Source organism: Megascapheus bottae, chromosome 5, assembly GCF_031878675.1.
Source record: "Megascapheus bottae isolate mThoBot1 chromosome 5, mThoBot2.hap1, whole genome shotgun sequence".
NCBI lineage: Eukaryota > Metazoa > Chordata > Mammalia > Rodentia > Geomyidae > Megascapheus > Megascapheus bottae.
This window is the reverse complement of record NC_143513.1, coordinates 56,921,766-56,948,895: the sequence shown is the minus strand read 5'-3', so window position 1 is coordinate 56,948,895 and position 27,130 is coordinate 56,921,766. Positions and strand designations below refer to the sequence as shown.

Below are 27,130 nucleotides of genomic sequence, written 5' to 3'. Positions count from 1 at the left end.
GTGTATGTGAGAGTAGGTAGACAGACTTGTTACCTGGTGGAGGCAACGATTTAGTTTGGAATGTATTCTTTGACATTTTAGAATTGGAAACCCTATACAAGGGTGTCAGACATTGAGGTCAGGTGAACCGCCACGTGGACTAATGTGTAACTGAGGAGAGATCCTCTAAAGACACTGGTAGTGAGGGGTTAAAAGAAAAAAGTAAAAGTGTTTGTAGAACACAAAGGATACTCAGGAATTCAAGTTTCTTCTGTTCTGAATGTTAACACAATAGAACAATTATACCCAAAATGTGCTCAAAATGACAACCAAAAGTACTCAAGGAAATTCAAAATTATTAGTATTATTGCATAAGTCATTTTATGTTGATTCTGAAAGATTCTCACTCTTTGTCTTAAGTACAGTGTCTCTCTCTCTATATATATATATAGCTATATATATGTATGTACGTGTGTGTGTGTGTGTGTGTGTGTGTGTGTGATGTTTATAGCCTTCAGTATTTTTTTTGTATTTTACTGTGGCAGAATCCTACAATGATTCTTAAAACGTCAATACCTAGGTCTCCTTAAAGCAGCCCCATGGATCAAGATTAGGACCTAGGAATCTGAAAATTTAATTATCTCTTATATGAGTCTCAGGCAGGTGTACTTTTTGTACATTGAGATAGCTATGTAAGTTAATGATTTTTCAGTACTGAGTATTTCTATGTTACACTATTGTGTAGAGTTAGTAGTAGTTTTTATGTGTCCTTTTATTGGGGCTTCTGTAGTTAGGATTAGAAGTATGCACAATCAGCCCCCCACCTGAGTTACTTTTTTATTAAAGCACAATGTCCATGTAAATAGTTATTTTAAAATATTTCTGTTAAATTTTTTCTGGTTGTACTAGGATTGGAACTCAAGGCTTAATGCTTGCTTGGCTTACATGTTCAGCTTGTGTGCTACCACTTGAGTCATACCTCCACCCTGACTTTCTATTGGTTGTTCTGGAGATAGAGAAGTTAATATGCATACTTCCAGATAATTGTGGTATTAATTTTTATATTCTTTTAAAGTTCACCTTTTTGATGCAAATGCTTACAACTGAATTTATGTTCATATCATCTTAATTTTGTTTGAACAAAATTGATACATTATTCCCAACATTACTCTTAGTTTTTATATATAACAGAAAATATAGGTATTGTGAAGTGCTTGTCTTTAAGAATTGTGAAATAACATTGAGTACAGTGATATCCATTTACCTTTCTTTATCTGCTGTTTTCCTCCTTTGCTGCCTATTGGCGCCTACATATAAGGTAATAGTTGGGGGAATTTGCCTGTATGTGTATGCGTGTATGTGTGTATGTGTGTTTGTATGTGTGTATGTGTGTATCTTACCCTAAGTTTATAGATTAAAAAAAGTTCGATATTAGCCTCCTAAATTTTGGAGGTTATGGGCTTGAGCTCAGGGCCTGAGCACTGTCCTTGGACTTTCTCAAGGCTAGAGCTCTACCACTTGAGTCTCAGCACCACTTCCAGCTTTTTTCTACGTATGTGGTACTGATGAATTGAACCCTGGTCATCGTGCATGTTAGGCAAGCACTCTACCACAAGGCCAAACTCCCAGTTCTGTGGAGGTTAAATTTTATACTAGTAACAGAATACAACATCTGAGATACACTGAACTAAACCATACTGGTTATTTTCCCTTGAGTGTAGCTATACTGATGCTTATTGCAGGGATTATTTAGAATAAATGTTTAGTCACCATGCATTTAAAGGGACAGCTCATATTACCAATTTTACTTATAGCAAAAATCTGTCTGTTCATGAAAATTAGGTTAGAAAGTTCAGTATTAACACTACATATACACATTTATAAAATTAATTTTTGCAAGAGAGTAACACATTGACAACATTGATCCTGACTTTTTTGAATTTATTCCTTCTCTTACAGGATATATTTAAAGGCTTTTGCATTTTGGATTAATTCTTTTTAATCATAAATATGTTTCTAATTAAAGACTGCTCCATGAAGCTATACCATGAGCCAAATTGTGTTTGTAGGTACTGTGTTCTCTGCACTTTTTTGTTTTTTAATTAAATTTGTACTTTACCGTAAGCCTCACAGCTCTCAGTAGTATTTCACTAGACATTAGAGTTTATAGTCTTGACATGGACTGTTGGCTATGAGCCATGAATATATAGTGAAATCATCTGGGGAACATTAGAATAAATGACCAGCTCCCACTCCAGATCAATTAAATGAAATCTCTGGGTGATTCCAGTGTGCATCCAGACTTGGCAACTGAAGGTGAGAGTCACTGCCAGAAAACTAACAAATAATGCAGTTACAGAGATTAAATAACTGCACTTGACTGACAAAATCTACTTGTTAGTTGTGGTTAGTGTACTTACTGTACTTCATTCTGCTGCAAACCTTTGTTTATATCCAGGAATGTTCATGAAGTTAGAACTCATGATGTAAGGAATTAAGAGCATAATTTTGAACACTTTCTGTTTTAATGTCTTGAACTTGTTTCCACTTAATCATGAGTTTCTAAACCTATGTCAGAGGAAATGACCTTTAAAAGTTATTTGAACTTGACTTTGGTAATCAGGTCACCTACTGATAAAGCATTTTGTTTATTGTTTTTGTTGTTGTTGTTTGGTTCTGGGGCTTGAACTCCGGATCTGGGCATTGTCCCTGAGGTCTTCAGCTCAAAGCTGTGCTCTACCACTTGAGCCACAGCCCTACTTCCCAGATAAAGCATTTTATAGTCTATTTGTAATTTTAGGCCTAAATAAAGATAAAATGGTTGTTCTAAACTTAAAGACTTGAGATAACCAGATACATTTTTTTTTATTTTGTGACATTTACCATGCTCATTCTATTTTTTTTCTTTTAATTTTTGGCTAGAAAGGGAACTAAAGCTTGTTCACTTGAACCATATCTTTGTTGCTTTTTATTTTATGTATTTATTTTTTTTCAGATAAGATGTCACTAATATCTCCCAGCCCAGTCTCAAAAAAATCATACACTAGTGGTGCATGCTTGTAATGCTAGCTAGCTACTTAGGAGGCTGAGATCTGAGGATTGCTGTTTGAAATCAGTCTGGGCAAGAAGATCCATGAGACTTTTATTTCCTAGTCACTGTGCATGTGCACACACACACACACACACACACACACACACACACACACAAGCTGGAAGTAGAGATGTGACTCAAGTGGCAAAGTGGTAGCCTTGATCAAAAACACTCAGAAGGGCTTGGAGTTTGGCCTAGTGGTAGAGTGCTTGCCTAGCATGTATGAGGACCCGGGTTCGATTCCTTGGTACCACATACATAGAAAAAAAGCCAGAAGTGGTGCTGAGGCTCAAGTGGTAGAACTCTAGCCTTGAGAAAGTCCAAGGACAGTGCTCAGGCCCTGAGTTCATGCCCAGGACTGGCAAAAAAAAAAAAAAAAAAGAAACATATTCCAGACCTAAGTTCAAGCCCCAAGAACAGTGTATGTTCGTGTATGCACACACACAAACACACAAAAACAAAGATAACAATCTTATATCCAATTTCAAGTATCTGTTATATTGCAAGTTGTTATAGCAGGTTTTACCATTATCCCTGATTTTTCATTTTATCCTTTAATTCATAGAAAGAGACCACATCTATTTTTGAAATATATATCTATATATCTTCTATCTCCATAGGTTTAATACTTACATATCTTTGGAATCATTATCACACTCAAGATCAATTCATTTCTGCTACTCCCCAAATTTCTTGATGCCTCTTTGCATACTATTTTCTTTTTTGCAGTCAATCACTTTTAGGTAGAATTTCTATATAAACTCCATACTGGCCTTGAACCTAAGACCCTCTTGCCTCTACCTATTATTCAATATTGGGATTACAGATAGGCATCAGTGCCAAGCTACTTTTCAGGTCTTAGAAATATAAAACCTTATCATCAACAAACTGATTTTTTCCTTTCCTGCTTTTACTCCCTTTACTTCTATTACCTTGTTCTCTAAGTTCCGAATACTACTTGTGATACAGGACAACCTTGTTACATTCCTGGTTTATGTAGGTTTTTTCTTCTTCATTTTCTTTGGCAGTACTGGGGTTTCAGTGCAGAACTTCATACTTGCTAGGCAGGTACTTCACCACTTGAATCATGGCACCAGCACATTTCATAATTTTAGAGAAAATGCTTTCAGTTTTTCACTGTTTGTTAGCTATAGATCTATCATATGTGATCTTTATTACTTTATAGTATGCATTCCCAGAATGAATCCATCCAAATATCAAGTGTGCTCTTTTTAATGTGTTGTTGAATTCAGTTTGTAAGGAGTTTCACCTCTGTTTTCATCAAGGAACTTGGTTTATGATTTGTGCGTGCGTGTGTGTGTGTGTGTGTGTGTGTGTGTCCGTGTCCATGTGTGTGTTTCCGTGTGTCCTTCCTTTTTTATTAAAAGTATGACAGAATTCAGCAGTGAATCCTCCAGTATGAGGTTTTTCTTTGTTGAGAGATTTTTAAATTATTTTAATCCTATTGCTCATTACTGATCAGTTTGTTTTCAGCTTCTTGCTTCAATTTTGTTTGGTCATTATATCTAGAAAATTGTCCATTTCTTCTATGTTTTCCAATTTACTTGAGCATAAAATATTGCCTGATGATCCTCATTTCAGTGTTGTCTATTGTGACATCTGTTTTCACCTCTAACTTCATTAATTTACATATTTTTTGTTTTCTTTTGCTTTGCTTGCATAAGAATTTGTCAATGATGTTTATCCTTTAAAAGAACCAACTGTTGCTTCACTGACCCTTTGTATTTTCTTAGTCTTTATTTCATTAATTTCACCTTTGTTTCTTTTATTAACTTTTTGATTGTCTTGCTTTTTCTAAGACCTGGAGATATTTCTGACTTTAAAGAAAATGTGGGCATTTGTAAATATAAACATCCCTCTTAGAACCACTTCAATTGTATCCAACAGGGTTTGTTATTTTGTGTTTTAATTTGATTCTGGGGATTTTGAAAATTAACACCAGATTGTTTGATGACCCACAGATCATTCAAAAGTTTGTTGTTTAATCTCCGTGAGTGTATATTTTGTGTGGTTTCTCTGGCTGTTGATTTCTAATTTTATTTGTGTGATCTTATGAAATGCAAGAAATCATTTAAATTTTTTTGTATTTGTTAAGACATACTTTATGTCCTAATATAATCTATTTTGGAGAAAGCTCTGTTGGCTGGCAGGAATAATATATAATTAGGCTCTGGAAAGAGAGTCCTAGATGATGTGTACCAATTATTACAAAAGAGGGAAACCATTGAGCCTATGTTCCTTAGGGTCTGGCTTACTTCACTTAATATGATTTTTTCCGAGCCTTTCCATTTCCTTCCATGTCATTCTTTCTGATGGCAGCATAGAATTCCACTGTGTATAAGTACCACATCTTCTCGATCCATTCATCTACTGAGAGGCATCTGTGTTGGTTCCATATCTTAGCTGTGGTAAATAGTGATGCAATGAATATTGTTAGGCTGATGGCTTTAGTATAGTCTTGTTTCTGGATATTTGGGTAAATGCCAAGGAATGAAATTGCTGGTCATAGGGGAGCTTTATGTCTAGTCTTTTGAGGAATTGCCATACTGCTTTCCATAGTGGGTGTATGAGTTTACACTCCCACCAGTAGTGTAGTAGGGATTCCCCCTGGTCACATCCCTGCCAGGATCTGTTGTTATTAGATTTCTTGATAATGGCTATTCTAACTGGAGTGAGATGGACTCTCAAAGTTGTTTAGATTTGCATTTCTTTTATGGCCAGAGATGTGGAGCATTTCTTTTATGTGTCTGTAGGCCATTCTTATTTCCCATTCAGAGAAGTTTCTAAGTCTTTATCCCATCTTTTAATGGGATGGCTGTTTCTTTGAAGATAAGTTTTGGAGAGATTCAATTTTTTGAGCTGTAGATATATTTTAGATATGAGGCCTTAGGATATATATCTTAATGGTACCTTCTTTTTAAAAGTAATGTTTAGATTCTGTATTATGTAGCAAAATGGGACATATACTTGTTAAGATACTATATTCTTTGTCTTTTTGGATACATTGAATTTTTTTAGGATGCTTGTAGGAAATAGGTAAGAAAAAAGTGTCACTAAAACAGAATGATTTTTGTCATTCACAAATTCCATTGTATTAAAATAAATCATAATTATTAATTGGAAACATTGATTTATTTTAAATGCCTAATATTTCTTATACTGTATTCACTAGATCTTTGGGAGGACCTGAAGATGTTTTAGTTCCTGACTTATGTTTGTTAATTAGTTGGTTTTAGCAGCACTAGTGAGGGCTTCATGCCTTAATTCAATTGTTTTGCTCACAGATTGTGCTCTAACACTTAAGCCATGCCTCCTGCCCAACTTTTTGGTAGTTAAAGATAGAATGTCATAGACTTTTCTTCCTGTAGCTGCCATGAAATACAGAATGAAAAACAGGAGAGACTAAGAACATGGTTCCCTGGTCAAGTGCCTATCAAGTGGGAAGCCTTAAGTTCAACCTGAAGTATTGTCCTGAGTCCAAACTCCTCAAATAAATAAATAAATGATTAGTGAACAAATAATATTGTCAAGACTTAGGAGAGGTTTGCATGATTAAGAGAGGTTTGCATGATTCTTTTTTTTCTAAGAAACTGTTTGGCCTGGTATTATAGATTTTTTATGTACGATATTCTTTAAGTACCAGTGTATAAATAAAACATTTCCTTGTTTGGTAATTTACATTGTCATCTCACTGACCAGTTCCTCTTTAGTATAGGTATTCTGCTTTTATCTTGCAAATTCATATTTCTCAATGATAACAAGAAAACAAGCGCTTGATGCGTAGTCCAAATGTCTGGAGTCATCATCACTTTATAACTGATAACTTTTATGTATATTTTATCAAATGTGTTCAGCTTTACAAATCCATGTGTTTTAAATGCTAAAATTTACTTAATTTACTTGACTATCATATTGTCAAAATTAAAATAATGTATCCATTTCCAGAATTTTTTTTGTGTGTGTCAGTCCTAGAGCTAAAATTCAGAGCCTCAGGGCCGTCCTTGTGCTTCTTTTGCTAAAAGCTAGCACTCTTGCACAGCTCTCCCTCTGGATTTTTGATAGTTAATTTGAGATAAAAGTCTCACAGACTTTCCTACCATGGATGACTTCAGATTTCAGTCCTCAGATCTCAGTCTTTTGAATAATTAGGATTGTAGGAATGAGCCACAGGTATCCAGCATAGAAAGGAACTTTTAAAATGTTTAAATTTTAAAACATCAAGGCTGGAGTTTTGACTCTGTGGTAGAACACGTGCCTAGGAAGCATGAGGATCTGAGTTCAAATCTCAGAACTGCCCCAAAAAAAGAATGAGAAAAAATTTAATATTGTTTTCTTCTTATTTTAGAGTATTTTAAAAATAAGTAGAATTATATTGTATGCCTGAATTAGATTATAGTTTTTTTATTTAATTTACATTTTTTGGTTTGCTTTCAGTGGGAGATTTTGATAAGATCTGGCGAGAACACTGTGAAGATGAGGAAACACTTTGTGAATATGCTGTTGCAATGAAAAATTTGGCAGATAATCATTGGGCAAAAACTTGTGAGGGTGAAGGTCGCATTGAATGGTGTTGTAGGTGAGTAATATTATGAAATAACATTTTTAGTTTCTAATGGTTTTTTAAAAAAACTCAAATATAATGCTATAATAATTGTAACCAGACAGAAAACATTCTTTCTCCGTCTCTCTCACTCTCTCTTTCTCTCTCTCTCTCTCTCTCTCTCTCTCTCTCTCTCTCTCTCTCTCTCTCTTCTCTGTCTCTCTGTGTGTGTGTCTCTCTCTCGCTCCCTACATATATATATTCTTTTTTTTTTTTTTTTTTTTTTTTTTTTGCCAGTTCTGGCGCTTGAACTCAGGGCCTGGGCACTGTCCTTGGGCTTTCTCAAGGTTAGTTCTCTACTACTTGAGCCACAGCACCACTTCTAGTGTTTTCTCTGTAGATGGTACCAAGGAATTGAACCCAGGGCTTCATGCATGTAAGACAAGCACTCTACCACTAGGCCACGCTCCGGCCCTATAAATATTTTTTAAAAGATGTCTTTTAACTTTTTCCTTCTTGTTTTACCCATTATCCTAACCTCTAAAATAGAAATCTGCATCAGAGGTATGTATTTTCATTAGAATTGTGAAACTTATAATGATACATTATTATCACCAAAATATTATTTCTATTAGGTTGGTTTGTGGTATTGTATATTTTAGAGTTTTAAAATTATTCAGTTCCATGTATGTGCTATTACTGTATCATATAGAATTATTTTTACATCTCATTTAGTTGGAATCCTACATTATGTAGCCTTTGAGATTAGCTTGTTTTTCTTTTTTTTTTTTTTTTTTTTTTTTTTTTGCCAGTCCTGGGCTTGAGCTCAGGGCCTGAGCACTGTCCTTGGACTTTTCTCAAGGCTAGAGCTCTACCACTTGAGCCTCAACACCACTTCCGGCTTTTTTTTCTATGTATGTGGTACCGAGGAATCGAACCCGGGTCTTCATGCATGCTAGGCAAGCACTTTAACCACTAGGCCAAACTCCCAGCCCAAGATTAGCTTGTTTTTCATTTAGGTAGTATACATTTAGGTTTCTTCCATATCTTTTCATTGCTTGATAGCTTCTTTCTTTTTACCACTATATTCCATCGTCTGGATATATGGCTGTATATTTCTCCATTCATCCATGGAAGGGAGTATTGGTTGCTTACAAGTTTAGTAATTATGAATAAAACTACCATTAGCAATTGTGTTGGCTTAAGTTTTCAGTTCTTTTAGACAGATACCAAGGACCTTAATTAATTGTTGGTTAATATGGTAACACTAGATTTAACTTTGTAAGAAACAGTCTTCCAAAGTATTTGTGCCATTTTATATTCCCACCAATGAGTGAACATTTCTGTTGCTTTGACGCACTTGATGCTAATGTTCTGTATTTTGACCCTTCTAATGTATATACATAAAATATGCATCTATATTTTGAACCTTCTAATACATATTATGTGTAATATATATTATGTCTAATATATATCTAACATATAAATATATATTATATATTTATATATATATTTTTTAACAACATATGATAAGCAACATGTTGAGATGTCTGTTCAGGTCTCCTTGTCTTTTTTTTGTGTGCTATGCTGGAGCTTTCCATGCTGGAGCTTGGAACTCAGGACCTGGGTGCTGTGCCTGAACTTTTTGCTCTGCCACTCGAGCCACAGCTCCACTTACAGTTTTCTTTTGTTGATTAATGGCAGACAAGGCTCACAAACTGTCCTGCCTGAGCTAGTTTCAAACTGTAATCCTCAGGTCTTAGCCTCTTGAGTAGCCCACATTATGGATGTGAGCCACCAGTGTCTAGCTCTGTTGTTGTTGTTTGTTTATTTGTTTTTTCCAGTCTTGTGGCTTGATCTCAGGGCCTGAGCACTGTCCTTCGCTTTTTCCTCACGGTTAGCACTCTGTCACTTGAGCCACAGCACCACATCTGGCTTTATGTGGCTTTATATTTATGTGGTACCAAGGAATCAAATCCCTATCTTTGTGAATGCTAGGCAGTCACTCTGCCACTAGGCCAAACTCCCGACTCTGGTTTTTTGGGGGGTTGTTTTGTTAAGAGTTCTTTGTATGTTTTTAGATAATAGTTTTTTATCATAAATGTCTTTTACAGTTGTTTACTGTTACTTATAATTTCATTCTTTTAACAATATCTTCCTATGGCAGAAAAAATTAATTTTCATGAATTGAGTGAATCCCAGTTTATCAGATCTTTCTTTAATGATTTCTGTCTTAATGTTACTATTGTGTTGGTTATAAACATACTTCTGTTAAAGAAAATAAAAAACTATGGATCAGATCTGGGTCTTGAACTTAGGACCTCAAACTCTCACTCAGCTCTTTTGCTCACTGCCAGTACTCCTCCATTTGAGCCACGTGTTTTGGGTTCTAGTAGGAGAGGGAAGCATTTAGTCTATAAAAACGGGAAAAAAAATTCCCTCATTTTTCTTCTTAATCTTCCTTTTTTAAAACTTCTGTCTGCATCTCCTACTCACACTTCAGACTTGGATTAGAACTTAATTAACTGACCTGATGAATGTAACTGTAACCCTCTATATATTACCTCGATAATAAAAAATAAAAAAAAAAAAAGAACTTAATTAACTGGCTTTCATGCCATTGGATTTAGACCAGGAGTACACTACTTATTTTCCTGTTTTTTTTTGTTTTGTTTTGTTTTTGTTTTTACTAACTTACAAACAATGGATTATGAGACAGCTCTGTGAGTCAGTTCCTTATTGTTGTTTTTTTTAAATAATATATCTGGCTCAAGTGGTAGAATGCTTACTAGGGCCCTAAACTTAAAGTCCTATGCTTCCCCTTCCAGTGAAAGAGTAGGAGAAAGGGAGACTCCAATTAATCACTAAAGAACAGGAAATGGTGGGACTGGTTCAAGGGGTAGGGCTGTAGGCCTGAGCTGAAGAGCTCAGGGATAGTACCCAGGCCCAGAATTCAAGCCCCATGACCCACAAAAACAATATATATATATATATATATGTATATGTATATGTATATGTGTATATATATATAAAGGCTAGGATGGTACAATAAAATATGAGAATGAAATTTCAAATTAGTCTTGTTTTTCTAGAGGTTAATTGGAGATAAGTGTCTCTCGTCTTTAGTTCCTGTGCTGGCTTTGAACACTAATCCTCAGATTTCAGCCTCCTGAGTAGCTAGTATTATAGGTATGAGCCACCATGCCTGGCTCCAGCCAAAATTTTTAAATGCAAATTTATTTTCACTTGTAGTGTTTGCAGAGAATATTTCCAAAATGGTGGGAAAAGAAAAGCACTTGAAAAAGATGAAAAAAGAGCGGTACTCACCACTAAGACCACTCCAGCCTTAAACATACATGAATCTTCTAAACTTGAAGGTCATTTAACCAACCTCAACTTTACAAACCCTGAATTTATAACTGAGTAAGTATACTTTTTCCATTTCAATTAACATAGCTGTGTTAATGTAAAGTAATACAATGGCTTATACTAAAGGAATGGACAGTTTACTTGTTCCCCTGTTGATAGATTCAGACAAAACACATTTGCACTTTTATTAGACATATGACTAGAATATAACTTTTAAGACATCTGGAGAACTAGTCATTCTATAGCCTTACTTAAAATAAGAAAAATAGTTTATTAAATAATTATTCTTATTCAGATGGAAATAAAAATAATCACTTGAACAGTTTATATAGTGCTATTCTAAGAAATTACCAATAAGAAAACATGAAGACAATAAAAATATACTTGGGGAAAAAAATGAAACATTATTTATAGTAATAAAATGGATTAATACTCAGATTTACTGTTGGTTTGAAAGTCAGCTTGCTGGTAATGTATAAAAGAAAACTTTTTTCTTTTTTCTTTTAAAAAATTTATTTTATTATCAGGTTGATATACAGAGGGGTTTCAGTTACATTCATAAGGTGTAGTGTCTTACTTCTTGATCATTGTTGCCTCTCCCACTTTCCTTCCCCCCATCCCTCCCAAGTTATAAAGTTTATAAGCACAATTTTTTGAATATTTTAAGAACTTACATGAAGGAGTTACCATTCACTAAAATAGTGTGTGAATACAGTGTATCTTAATCACTGTCACCCCTTCCAACATTCTTACCTCTACCTCCCAACCCACCTCCTTCACTGAATGTAATAGAATATCCAGTGAGTTTCTACCTGCAGTCTCACCCCTTTTCCCCTTCATTATTCTACCCCTCTCCTTTGGCCCCACCCTCCCCTCTTACAAGTACCCATTTCCTGGCACTTATTTTGTTGTGCCTTGACTTTGTCTTTTTAAAGAATTACACTATTCACAGTCTCCATAGAGTCTATTACATTTCAGATAATTTATTTGTAACCCTTTGTTTACTACCCATGTCTTTACTTGTAGATATATAGGCACATTCTAACTACCACAAATTAGGGAAACCATGCACAATTTTGTTGTTGTTGTTGATGATCGTGGGGCCTGAACTCTGGGCCTGGACTCCGTCCCTGAGCCCTTCAGCTCAAGGCTAGTGCTTTACCAGTTGAGCCATGGCACCACTTGCAGTTTTCTTGTGGTTAATTATAAGATTCTCAGGGACTTTAGTCCTGGGCTGGCTTTGAACCATCATCCTCAGATCTCAGCCTCCTGAGTACCAAGGATTACAGGCATGAGCCATTGGCGCCATCCTCAAATTTTATAAGGACATAGTGCTATAATCCAATTATTAATAGCATTAAAATTACTTAAATGTTCTAGTATCATATTGAATATCTTGTATCAAGTAATATTTTCTTGTCTGAAATGCTAAGCTCTACTAATTCTGGAAATATCTTGCTAAATCCTGAAAAACTGAAAGTAAGTTAAATGCTTAAACAATTCCAAAACTTTATATATCAATGTAACATTATTTTTGGTTGATTTGGTTGAAAGTACTGTGTACTTCTGAATAATCCCACTTAAAAATGAATTAACATATCTTTGATTAGTTCAGCAGAGAATAGGCATCTTTTCCTTTATTCATTGGCTACTACAAAAAATGAAAAGCGTAACAACAGACTAAATACCCTATATCTCAGATATTATAAAATATTTTGAAATGTTGACCAATGTTAGCTATTATATAGATATACTTTTTTTAATGTGTCAATAAGTAAACAATGAGAGATACTAAACAAAAGAACCTTACAGAAATTGTATAGTTGGTGCATTCATAGTTACCAGTTTTTGATAGTTGTTCCTCAAACGTATGGCCTTCTACACAGCTGGTACCAAAGATGCAACACCACCATGTTCAGCATTTTTGTTGAAATAGTATCTAGCCTACTCTTTTGGCCCAGGCTGACTTCAGACTTTTCAGTTTCTCCAAGCAGCTGAGATTACAGTTGTGAGCTGTGGCTTTGGGTTCATAAAAAGTAAGAGTTATCCCAGTGAGCAAAACATGTAAAGGAGAAATTCAGAAATTTGCACGCGTGTATGTACATACCAGGGCTTAAACTCTCATTCAGCCTATTTGCTAACAATTGTCACTCTACATTTGAGCCCCTTCTTTAGTCTATTCTACTAGTGAATTGGACATGGAGTGCCTCAAACATTTTTCCTGGACTGGCTCAAACCTTGACCATCTAGTTCCCAGCCTCCTGAATAGCTAGGATTATAAGCAGGCGTGATCCACTAGTTCCTGGCTTAAATGTCCTTTAAAGTAATTTAAAATGTAAATACATTTAATATTTCAATAGTAGTTTTCAGTAATGTTTCCTGGTAGTTTGCAATATATTACACATATAAACACACAGATGCACACACAAGAACCTGAATGTGAACTTTTTCATTTTATTTGCTGTGTTCATAGAATCAGTTTGTAATTACAAACGCCAAATCTGGAGACTTAGTAAAATTATCAAAGTATCAAGTCCTATTTTAAACAACCTATGATAAAGGTTTTAAAGATATTATTGTCTAAGCTGTGCTCATTGCTAAGTCTAAAATTATAGTATTTTCATACTTGTTTTTTGTTTTGGTTTAAAAAGTACATGTTAAAGGCTATATAGCGCAGAATACAAATAATCTGTACTTACCAAGTTGTTCCTGTCTTAAAACTTCCTTTCTTAGGAAGTTAGAAAGCAGTAGCTTGAGCAAAAAGTGTGCAAGGCCAGCCCTGAGTTCAAACCCCTGAGTTCAAGCCCCAGGACTGGCAAAAAAAAAAAAGAAAGAAAAAAAAAAGTTAGGTAGACAGTTCCTTTCCCAATTTTAGCAGGTGCTCAAAGAGGTATTACGGAAATAACTTAATCTCTTTTTCTCTAAACAGTAAAATAATACTGTGTAGTCTTAGAGCTATTTTTTTTTAATGGGAAGCACCAAGCTTCTGATTAAGACCCAGAGCATTAGCTGTTGAAAACGAAAGCAATAGTGATTATATAGGCTCCACACAATTGACAAATCTTAATGAGACTAATACTGTGATTCAGATTTCTATTAGTGTGACTGTGTGTGAAGGAAAATGATGACTACAGAGTATTTCAGGCTGAAATTATTTTTTTCTGGAAGAAATCATAAAGCAAATAGAGTGAAAGCATTCTAAAAAATTTGTGCCGATCTCAGTTTATTAGATTCTTAATGTAGTCCTGTGAACTGTGTCACCAACTTTAAAAGATTTACTATCTAAAACAAGTTATATTATTAGTTTAACAACTGGAATGATTTGATTGAATGAAAATATAAGCTAATTGGACTTATGCACAATTACAGAAAGATAATATAGAAAATGGATTCTTCAGTGTTTTTATTAAACTAACAAATTATAATCTTCGTCTATAAGATACCAAATAAAAGGATGTTTTGTCTTTAATTAAAAAGTCATTGACTTTGAGAGATTTGTGTAATGTTAAAAGTGGCAGCTCTAAATTTGAGTTTGAAGTTTAAGCAGGAGGCTTATCGAAAATGATACCCAACCAAGTATAAGTACACATTTATTTTGTGCATGTATGTTTCTAGAGTAATTTCTTTTATTACCTGTACCAACTAAATGAATTCATTTTTAATGTTCATACATTTATGTCTATAGAGTAATTTCTTTCATTATCTGAACCAACTAAGTAAAATGAATTCAATTTTAATGTCCTAACCACATTTACAAAATTTAGAGATAGCAATGGCTGGAGCCAAAAGTATATGTAGGCATAGTGTTGGATTGATTGAAAAGTAAATTGTATAATACTTCAACATTAAACGGTACTTTCCTATATCCTTATAAGGTTCGATCACCTTTTGTTTGACAACTAGGAATTGAATTTAGGGCCTGGCACTTGAAAGGCAAGCACTCCACCACTTGAATCATAACTTTTTTTTTCATTTGTTTGTTTTTTAGATAAAACATGATAAAAGCAATCCTGAGGTTGCCTTGGGAAAAGCAGTGACACAGTGTAACCTGAGAAGGGCTATCTGATTACTAGAACTGACTTAGGAGTTGAAACAGTACTTGAGCCAAAAGTTTCATGGAGAGACCCTCCTAAGTGACAGGATTTTTATCCATTCTGCTTCTGTCATCCATTCTGCTTCTTCCACTGTTGAAGCAATGAAAGATGCCCTTTGGTTCACTGTCACTGAACTTAACAGTATAATAATGGCTTACTTTGTATCCTGATATGACATATTGAGTTCTTGGCCAGCCTTGATCACACAGCAAGACTCTGTGTCAAAAGGGGTTGGGGGAGGGCAAGGTAGGGCAGATTGAGGAAGAGAGGGAAGGAAGGAGAGAAAGAGAGAGAGGGGGGGGATGGGGAGGAAGGGAGGGAGGGAGGGAAGAGGAAGAAGGGAAGGAGAGAGGGAGAGAAAGGGGGGGAAGAAGAAGGAAAATATCTGAAGTTTCTGAAATCCTCATATTGTTTTAATAGGCATTAGAACTGCAGGTTTGGAAACAGCAAAATCCACTGTTTTCCTTCACTATTATTTGTTGCTACTTCGAATCATACAGAGTTGCATTATGTGGAGCCAGGCACTAGTGCCTCATTCCAGCTACTGGGGAGATTTAGATCTGATAATTGAGATTTGGAGCCAGCCTAGGCAGACAAATGCTTGAAATACTTATCTTCAATTAACCAGTAAAAAGCCAGAACTGGAAGCATGGTGTAGCAGTAGAGCACCAGCCTCAAGTGAAAAAGCTGAGCAAGAGTACATGGTTCTGAGTTCAATCCCCAGTAACTGCAAAAAAAAAAAAAAATGAAGAAGGAAAATATGTGGCTTTAAATTTTTTTCAGTTTTTGTTACATTACTAAGTTATTATGTGCCTCTTTTTTTTTTTTTTTTTTTTTTTTTTTTTTTTTGCCAGTCTTGAGGGTTGAATTCAGGGCCTAAGCACTGGCCTTGGGTTTTCTCAAAGCCACAGCACCACTTCTGGCTTTTTTTTTCCCTATGTATGTGGTACTAAAGAATCACACCTGGGTCTTCATGCGAGTGAGGCAAGCACTCTACCACTAGACCAAACTCCCGGCCCTCATGTGCCTTTTTTTGTTTTTTGTTTTTGTTTTTTTGCCAGTCCTGGGCTTGAACTCAGAGCCTGAGCACTGTCCTTGGACTTTCTCAAGTCTAGAGCTTTAACACTTGAGCCTCAGCACCACTTCTGGCATTTTTCTATGTATGTGGTACCAAGGAATCAAACCCGGGTCTTTGTGCATGCTAGGCAAGCACTCTACCACTAGGCCAAACTCCTGGCCCCTCATGTGCCTTTTTTTAAACTATCATTCTTAGATGAATAAAAAGTAGAAGTTCCTATACTGTATGGCATATGATAATTTGAAAGCTTAATTGTAAAATCAGATGTTATAATGCACAGATCTTTTGTTATAACTGGTTTAAGAAGACACCCAGAAAATGTAAAACAAGATCTCACTTTTTACAACCCTTTTCAAACTAGTATTTTTCACTTCAAAAATCCATCACTAATAATATACAGTAGATTTTTTAAAGTGAATTTTTAAGCTTTTCCACTTTAACTTCAAATATTATAATAGATAAGATATCCCCATAGACATAGGCTTTTGAGTCCTTCATTCTCAGACCAAAGAATTAAGAAACCAATAATCTACATGGTATTTATTCTCAAATGCTCAAAAAGTTTATTCTTTATTTTCAGCTTGCCTCTAATCCTATGAAGTATCTTCCATTTGTCTTTTGTGATGTGAAATATCTATTTTTAGGTTGCTACAAGCCTCAGGAAAAATCAGATTACTTGATGTTGGCAGCTGCTTTAACCCATTTTTGAAGTTTGAAGAATTTCTGACTGTTGGCATTGACATTGTGCCTGCTGTAGAGGTATGTATAATTTTGTTTTCATAAAACAAATATTTTATACATACATTGTCAGAAAAAATTATATGTGTGCATGTGTGTATGGTTTTAAAGTTTGAACACAGAGCCTTACTTATGCTTACTTGCTTTCTTATCTTTTACTCTACTAGTGGAGTCCGGACTCCAGGTCAAAAGTGCTGTATTTCTAAAGTAGGAAATAAATTGAAAGATTTCCAGGTAGCTCAAGTGTTTGAGCTTTGAATTTTGTTTCATTTGGTTCACTTACTTATTTTTATTCATCTCTTTCTGAAGTGTACCATGTTGGAGAGCCATTTTAGTGTGGTAGAAATAGACAAGAACCTTGGAATTGGCCAAAATCCTATTAAATTTGTGCATGAATAGACAAAACTCCTTTAATGTTGCATAGACTGACTGTTCCTCTACTTTTATATCTTTTTTTTTTTTTTTTTTTTTTTTTTTGCCAGTCCTGGGCTTGAGCTCAGGGCCTGAGCACTGTCCTTGCACTTTCTCAAGACTAGAACTCTACCACTTGAGCCTCAGCACCACTTCTGGCTTTTTTCTATATATGTGGTACCAAGGAATCGAACCCGGGTCTTCATGCATGCTAGGCAAGCACTTTAACACTAGGCCAAACTCCTAACCCTGTTCCTCTACTTTTATGAGAGTTATAAAAATGCTTAACTAAAACTTGGCCAAGTATAATTCTATTCTTTAAAGATATTATACTCAATTTACTGTAATACTGTCACTACATTTTAGTGAAGGAGGATCACCTATTAGGGTTTGAAACTTTGGTTTTTTTCATATATTTTTTAATGTAATTAATAGAAGGGTTGCATTATATTCACCAGATAGAATGTGCATTACTTCACATACATTGATACCCTTTCTCATGTCTTGATCCCCATTTCCCTTCCCCAACCCCCGCCCCTTATCTTGTTTTCCTCCCTTCCCTATCCGACTTCAAATAACCAAATACGCATATATACAATATATCATATAAGCAGGGAAATACTGTAACAATATGAGATAACCAAAGGACAGCAAAAGAGATGAGAGATAACATAGTACATTAAGGACAACAATCACTCATTACATGGTTTTTCTGAAACTTTGTTTTATATTCATATTATATGATGCCCAGAGTTTGTGATAGAAGATATATTTTTGAGATAGATAATTTCAGGTCAAACATCTTCCATATTAATATTAGAAAATAATTTGATTTTTTTTCCAGTTGTGGGGCTTGAACTCCGGGCCTAGGCACTTTCCCTGAGCTCTTTAGCTCAAGGCTATCTCTCAACCCCTAGAGCCACAGCACCACTTCCCGTTTCCTAATGATTAATTAGAGATAGGAGTCTCATGGTCTTTAGTCCTTGGACTGGCTCTGAACCTTGATCCTCAGATCTCAGCCTCCTGAATAGCTAGGATTACAGGCATGAGCCACCGCACCTAGCTAATTTGATATTTTTAAGTGAAAAACACAAATTAATTATTGTCATTTTACTTTCAACATTGCGCCACCCACAAAATAAATATATAAATATTTGTTTGTTTTGTTCTGAAGTTCTAGTAATTTCATCCAGACCCTTATGCATGCTTGGCCTTTGCTTTGTCTTTGACCTATACGTTAGCCCACAGACTTCATTTTAATGTTGAGTTAGAGATTTATCACACACACACACACACACACACACACACACACACACACACAGAGCTATCACAGCTATAGTCCTAGTACTTGGAAGAAGTCATACTTCAAAATTTGGCGTGAACATTTACACAACCATTTCTGGTCTTTGAGTCTCTTGTGTGTATAATGAGACCAATAGTGGCTCACATTTCAAAAGATTTTTTTTCTTTTTTTCAAAAGATTTTGTAATGCTTTCTTGGAGAGAAAATATTTCAAGCATGTAGCACATGTAGAAGGGCGTTTAATATATAAACAATAACACTTAGAATTCTTCCTATAGAGTTTGAATATTCAGCAAATGATGGAGTATTGATTTTTCATTATTTAGAGAAAATTGTTTACTTAATAATTTGTTTCTATAATCAAGTTCATATAAGTAAGAGCTTACATATTTACTCCAGTGTATTTTAGCCCTGTAGAAATTTTATCCCATCACCTGTAGTGCTTCTCTTGCTCATTTGACTGTGTCAATTAAATTTAATATGTAGTTTTCTTCAAACCAGAGATAAACTTTGTAACGGTCTAGAAGTCATAGGTAAAATTACATTTGAACTGATTGGCAGTTAATACTTTACTAAACCATTTTCTTGACCTTAAAACATAGGTGTGATTCTGCCTGTACAAATTTTATAATATCTCTTTATTACTATTTAGCTTTCATCAATGAAACAAAATACCTAAGAAAGTCAACTGACAGGAGGAAAGATTTATTTTGGCTCAGTGTTTCAGAGGTTTCAGTCCAAGGTTGTCTTAGCTCCATCACTTTGGGCCTGTGTCAAGACAGAATAAATAATCACAGGAGTGGACGCTGAGCAATAGACTGGGGAAAAGGTGCACCTTCTAGTCCACTCAGCTGTGACAGATCCATTAATGGGACTAGATTTCTTGATTCAGTGTCCTCCTGCCCCTAAATATTGCTACATTGGAGACAAGTCCTTCAATATGTGAGCTTATGAAGGATTATCCAAACTGTAGCATTTTGCTTTGGTCCCCAGAGGCTCATGTTCATCTACTAATGTAACAAACATTTCCACCCATCTCCAAGAGCCCCTAAAGTTTCAATTTCACCAGTGAGACTCATGAAATCTGAGATGTGAGTGCCTATACATTTTTTTAAGAAATGTTATACATGTACAACATAAAATAGCATGGGCAAACATCCTTTTTCCAAAAAGAATAAAATGAGGAGAACTAGTCCTTCTCACTGTCTTTGGCTTTCTTTGGCCAACATTTTACCTTCCTAGGCATCTGTATTTCTTTTCTTTTCTTTTCTTTTCTTTTCTTTTCTTTTCTTTTCTTTTTTATTTCCCAGTCTTGGGGCTTGAACTCAGGGCCTGAGTGCTGTCCTTGGGCTTTTTCAAAGGTAGAGGGTTAACTACCACTGAGCTACAGCATCACTTCCAGCTTTTGTCTGTGTACATTGTACATTAGGAATCAAAATCAGGTCTTCATGCATGCTAGGCAAGTACTCTACCACTAGGCCAAACTTCTGGCCCCTAGGAATCTTTCTTAATCTCCTGAGGACTCCATTGCAGTTTCACCTTCACTTCTGCAGCTTTGAAGAAGCATTGCCCTCTCAGGTGCTGCCCACAGAGCTTCTGACTGTCTCACATTGCCTGGCCTTTCAGACCTTCCCATAAAGTCTCGGTGGAGGCTTCTGTGATTCCACAACCCTGGAATTCTGCATGCATAAAAAGCTAGCATCATGTGGATGACATGAAGAATGTCTGCCACCAGCACAAGCCATAGCCAGAGCCCCTTGGACTTCAGCTTCAGTGACTCTCAGTGCCTGAAAGACTAAGCATGGGGTAATAAATACAGGGGAAGAGTGTTAGCTTTTCTTGTCACTATGACATATTTCCTGATTTAAACAACTTTAAAAAGGGAAATTTATTTCAACTGACAGTTTCAGTAGTTTCAGCCTGTCATTTCTTGGCTCTATGCACCTGGGCAGAACATCTTGGTGGAGTATGTGGTAGTGAAGAGCTGTTCACCTTAAGGCAGATAGGGTACAGAGAGCAGGGAATGATTCTGGGGACCAGGTGTAGCCTTCAGATGCAGGCCACCGGGGACCTGCTTTCTCCATCAAATAAGGTCACATCTCAAGTTTCTAGAGCATTGCAAGATAGTGCCACCAGCTGCGAACTAAAATATTCAACACAGGAACCGATATCAGATATTTCATGGTTAAACCATAACAGGAATAAATCCCCTAGGCTGCCCTGGCAGAGCAGGACACCCCGAAGCACTCTTCTTAAAGCAATGTTGGAAATACATTTATTCTTGTACATCCTTGAGCCTGTGATAAATGGAGCCTGGCTAATTGCTGAGATGCCTCAAAAACCTTTTTCCTATCATCCTGTTGCAAAGTACTTAGCTTCTACTATGGTTCTTGTTATTACTATTATTACTTTGAGACAGGTTTTCACCAGCTGAAGCTCACTTCAAGCTCACAATGTTTCTCACTCAGTCTCCCAAGCAAGATCCACCACAACTAACTTGCTTTATTTATTTTATTTTACTTTCTTGGTGGTACTGGCATTTGAACTTTGTGGCTTTGTGCTTTCTAAGCAGGCACTCTACCACTTAAGGCATACTTCCAGCCCTTTTTGCTTTTAATGACTTTTCAAGTAGGGTTCCACATTTTGTCCATCTGGCTTGGCCTAAGAGCCTCGTATTTATGCTTCCTATATAGCTTGGATATTGGGCATTTGTACTACATCTATGTTTTCATTAGTTGAGATGAGTTTCATGAGCTTTTTTCCAGGTAGCTTCCTGAGCTTTTGTGATTATAGATTTGATCTACTGTGGCCAGCTTTGCTGCTTTCTAACAGTGTTTATCTCTTAAGCAACCATACCACTCTGGGTTACAGTTTTTTTTTGTTTTTTGTTTGTTTTTGTTTTTGTTTATTTGTTTGTTTTTTGCCAGTCGTGAGCTTGAGCTCAGGGCCTGAGCACTGTGCTTGGATTTTCTCAAGGTTAGAGCTCTGCCACTTGAGCCTCAGCACCATTTCTGGCTTTTTTCTATGTATGTGGTACCAAGGAATCGAACCTGGGTCTTTGTGCATGCTAGGCAAGCACTCTACCACTAGGCCAAACTCCCGGCCCTCTTGGTTACAGTTTTATGTGTGGCTCTTATCTGGCCATACTGCAAGTTTTTCAAATCTTTCTGCCTTGGTTTTTATTCATGATTTTTATTGTAATCTGACTTAAAGTAGCCATCAGAACCTTGTCCTATTCAGTGTGCCTTCAGATTTCCTCTGCCAAATAAACTCATCCACTATCTTTCAAGTGAGCCCACACAGTCTCAAGGCATGTAGAAGTCTTTTCAAGATTCTAATACAAATGGACTGTAGTCCAATTCTCTAGAATCTTCCTTTCCATCTCAGTGTTCATGTGCACCATCTTACCATGGCACTCCCAAGAGCATTCTACTTTTCTGAGCAACTACCAGAATCACCCAGGAAGCTCTGCTTTCTATATTATAAGTGTTGATAGCCAGCTCCTCTAAATTTGTCAAATTCCTCCCCATTCAATCATATTGCCAGATGTAGTCACAGCAACTACCCATTTCTCAATATTATTCACCATCTGTCACCGTGTGACAAAATTGCCTGAGAAAGTCAATATCATGGTAGTGAGAAAATGTGATAGAGGAGGCTGCTCATCTCATAGCACTCTAGTAAGGGTCTTGAAAAAGGTGTGCCCTGCACAGGCAGTACCTCTAGTAACCTACTTCTTTCACTTGGTCCTACCTTCTGCATTTTGTTCCATCTCCCAATTCAGCTGTGAATCCCTCTATTACTCCATTGAAGAGATTGGCGCCTGTCTGATTTAGTCACCTCTGAAGTTGCAGCAAATATGAGCCCTTAGGGAACATTTCCAATTTATACTATAACAACATTAATGGTCCTTGGCCTCTCTGATTCATCCTTATTTTGTGGTAATTTGTTTCTATATTAGCTTGATTTTGAGCACTATACCTGTGAAAGTGAATGTAAATATGACTAAACTAATAAATCTTCCTATGTCTCTATTTCAAATTTAATTTGAAATATACCCGTGATTTTTAAATATATGTATACAATTATTTATGATTTCAAGTTAGAAAAATGTCATTATACATTCATATATATGTATGTATATGTGAAAGATTTGTGTTTGTATAATAAATGATAACTAGAAATTTTCTAGACAGATTTTTGTGAGTGTAAGTTTTGAATAAGTTTATACAGACTTAGTTTAGAAAGGAAAGGAATATAAGGCTAAAATTATATAGAAATGTTTTAATATAGTAAAGTGAACGTTACTGTCTTTGAGGCAAGAGTCCTATTGTGTGTATCACAGGCCGACTGCCAAATTGTGGCTCTCCTGCCTCATCCTCCAAACTGCTGAATTTACAGATACATGCCACCAATACCTTGAAATTCTTACTATGCTTTTTTCCTTTCTTTCTGCAGAGTGTGTACAAGTGTGACTTCCTGAACTTACAGCTTCAGCAACCACTTCAACTTGCACAGGATGCTATAGATGCTTTTTTAAAGCAGCTGAAAAACCCTATTGACTCTCTTCCTGGAGAACTTTTCCATGTGGTTGTTTTCTCTCTCCTTCTTTCCTATTTTCCATCACCCTACCAGCGATGGATTTGCTGCAAGAAAGCCCACGAGCTATTAGTATTAAATGGCTTGCTGCTTATCATCACACCTGATTCCTCCCATCAAAACCGTCATGCCATGATGATGAAAAGCTGGAAGATTGCTATTGAGTCCCTGGGTTTTAAACGCTTCAAGTATTCAAAATTCTCTCATATGCATCTGATGGCATTTAGGAAAATATCCCTTAAAACTACAAGTGACTTGGTTAGTCGGAACTATCCAGGAATGTTATATATTCCTCAAGATTTCAACAGTATAGAAGATGAGGAATATTCTAACCCTTCCTGCTATGTTCGATCTGATATGGAAGATGAACAGCTAGCATATGGTTTCACAGAGCTACCTGATGCTCCGTATGACTCAGATTCTGGAGAAAGTCAAGCCAGCTCCATTCCCTTCTATGAGTTAGAGGATCCCATATTACTTCTAAGTTAATACAAAAGCAAACTGCCCTTTCAGTCCAGACTCCTAAACTAATTGCTTACACTAATCAGAAATACTAACATGAACTCAGTACTTAAAATCTGGTTTGCATAGAAGAAATGGAGAGGTTTACAGAGTTTGCTATTTTTTTCTACTTCTGGATTTAAAATTTTATTCTTATATAGAACGCTTGAAATTTCATGCAGTGAGTTCTATCCTAGCAGAAACCACTGTTACTTTAGCATTTCTCACTAAGATATAGAAAGGTACCTCTTTTCTCTTTAGTGTTATTGTTGAAAAGATGAAGCATAAATTCCTACATATTTTCATTTTCTTCAGTTGTTCAATGTTAAAACTATTGCATTGAGAAACTTAAGTAGAATGTTGTAGATTGCACTTTGATGACTCACAAGTTAAATATGCCATGGAAATAGATTGGTTTAGTTGTTTTGTAATGCACTTACTTTTGTCTTTTTTTCTAACTAAATTGTTAACCTGTTACATAAGTACATTTTCTATTCAGTCTCATCTGATGATCCAATATTTTCTGAGAGTTTTGGAGTTGGTGATAATGCTTTTAGTTTTAACAGCAGCAGACACTGAAAGAGAAAATTTCCCCAAAGTGTATATTCTGATTTCATTAGCACAATACAGTAAACACCATTGCCAAAGTATTATTTTCTTTTCTTTCTTGTTGATTTGGGCCTTGGTGGTAAGTATATTTATCTGTGAGTGTTCACTTTAACTTTTTTTGAAATTAGGTTTTATTTACAATTTTTCTATTTCAGCAAGGAATTATGTATAATAGTGCTGACTGAAAACACCTTTGTGAAAGGGTTGTACTTGTAAGAGACTTTATGTTCTGTTGAGACCAGCTCTGATACAGTTCCACCTTCCCATTAAGGAGGTGCTGCACTACAACTTTGGAATATATAGGAAAATTTAAAATTAACCCTCTATTAGTAATCTCACAAAATGATCTTGACCTTTTGATATCCTAATTCCTTTCTAAACCCTAGCAGAAAATTTTCTTTGAATAAAAATCATTAGTTGGCTGTGGGAATTTTCCCTTTCCACATTGACAAATGCCTTTCTGTGCTTCTGAATCAGAAGCAAATAACTAAGGAAAAATATAGGTCCAAACAAGACAAGTTATAAACAGCTAAGAACATTTAGTCCATGTTGTCTTGTCAGCCAGCAATTGTCATGTAAACTGTCATTTTTAAGAGTGCCACTGTGTGGATTTTTTTCAAGTGGTTATTACATTAAAATTACCTCATACTGAGGATTTTGCACTGAAATATCACAATTTCAGATATCATGGTTAATATTGTGTGTATGTTTGTATTTTAAAGGAAACTTGCATTTTCCATAGTTGATCCTAAATTTCATAAACTGCACTTCTTTACTCTGGTAAAACTGAGATTTTTCTGCTTATTGTGATTGCTGTAATTTACTTTGAATGTTAAATTTTATTTAGAAATACAAACTCGTCCTTGAAAATTTTGTGTGTGTACCCAGAATTCCAAAGTAAATTTCACATACTAAATTAATGAAAGTAACAAGATTGTAATTAACCTAAAAAAAGTCAGTTGACTAAATTTAAGAAATGTTGGTTGCTCAAATACACTATTAAGTAACTGCAAATTTTCACGTATTTTAATAGCATATAATCCCTTAATGATTAGGGTTGATTTTTTTTTCCAGTTAAGTATGAAGGACCAGACCTTACAGTTCCCTCAAAAGAAAAAAAAAAAAAGGAAAAGCAGTTAGCATGAGAATTGTTTAGTATTACACATGTTCTTTATTCTCTTTGATTTGGCTAAATCTAATTCTAAGAGCAAAGAAAACAATACACCAAGTGAAAGGGCTTTGAAAGTAAATGAAAAGCAGTGCTTTTGAAAGGGTGATCTAATGACCTATGAGACAGCTTTTGTGTTATAGCTAAAATGTTGGTGCTATAGATTCTTCTGTTTACAGATGTTAATTTTGCTTATGCTCCAAAATGTGCATGATGTATTTTAAGTAGTGCTTTCAAAACTTATCCTTTTGTAAAACTTACTACCCCTTAGTCTAAATTTATTTGAATCTGTTTCATTTGTTCAACTTACTCTGAGTTGGCACAAGATTTAATCTAACGCTTACTCCACCAAGGCCAGTTCATTGTGTAAATGTGGAAGTATAGGCAGACATTGTAGCTTGGTGCCAGATGATATGTGTAATGACAAATGAAGTTGTTAGGGTCTTCTAATTCTATATGGGTACTCTTAAGAATAATTTTGTTTTGTTATAAAGAAGTTAATGAACCTCCTTGTCATGTTCATAGCTATTCTCCAAAATAATTTGATATTTTAAAAACAAATGACAATAATGTGGATGGATTCTTCAGGATCATGAATAGATCATGTGTTTTACCTTAGTTGCCAAGTGGTTGGAGGTAGCATACCTGAAAGTGTATGTGTTTGTTGTATTTTTTCACATTTTGTGAACAAAGCACATTTATTAAAAATTTTAAATTTTCTAAGATTCTTTGTCTGTTATTTATAAAAGTAAAGTTTTGTGATCTTTAGTATATCTCACTAAATAACTTCAGAATTGGGAATAATTTGGGGTCTTGACTATTAATAGTTTTCCAACTATTTCTTACCTGATCAAATTCCTTAATTTCAAAAATTCCATCACTGAGATTCAGAGATTTCAAGTGGCTTCTCCACTTTCCTGCATCATTATTCTGTTTGTGGCAGAAAATAGGGTAAATTTCCAGTTCATCATGTCAACCATATAATTAAAATTAAAGAATATGAAATATGATAACAGAATGTTGCTATGCATAGCTCTTCTTTTATGGTAACAGTATTTTTGTGAGCAGTGTTGTTTCTACGAGGTGTAATATATCACAGTGACAGCAGATATTGGGGGTATTTACAGCACCTGCTTACATGGAGCTCTTGATCTAATGGAAAAGACAAGCATTCCTTGCATAATATCTGTATTTAAGAGGGACTTCTTACTGATCTTACAACTCATACATAAAAATTTTAATTTGCTTCCTAGAAATGAAATAAGATTTTTTTTAAAGGAAGGGGCTTTCTTCAACAAGAAGTAGAGTAAATGGCAAACACATTGTGAATAAGAATGATGTACATTTCACTACTCCAGAAGAGTAAACACACACACACACACACACACAGAGTCAACATTTTGCTCCATTTCCCGTTCTTGTGAGCATAGCACACTGGTAGGATTTCTCTAAGAGATAAAAAAAAAAAAAAAGTAGATTTAGATTTGGGCCTAGGAATTTATCTCAGAGATGGAGAACATGTTTTAGCATGTGCAAGGCCTTGGCTTCAATCCTAGCAGCACTACGATAAATTCTTAGTGCTGCAGGTTTGTAGTTAACAAAGGTAGAAAACAAATTTATGTTATTATTG

General features: G+C 35.4%; 1 protein-coding gene across 1 annotated transcript in view; it reads left to right on the top strand.

Moving 5' to 3' along the window:
* Samtor (S-adenosylmethionine sensor upstream of mTORC1) overlaps window positions 1-26,214 on the top strand; it is a 32,273-nt gene extending 6,059 nt beyond the window's left edge. Inside the window, exons 2-5 of the mRNA XM_090333179.1 lie at window positions 7,526-7,667; window positions 10,884-11,054; window positions 16,817-16,931; window positions 23,082-26,214. Coding sequence (XP_090189305.1) covers window positions 7,526-7,667; window positions 10,884-11,054; window positions 16,817-16,931; window positions 23,082-23,711 — 1,058 coding nt within the window. The 3' untranslated portion in view covers window positions 23,712-26,214. The remainder of the gene's footprint in view (window positions 1-7,525; window positions 7,668-10,883; window positions 11,055-16,816; window positions 16,932-23,081) is intronic.
* Window positions 26,215-27,130: the final 916 nt, after the last annotated feature.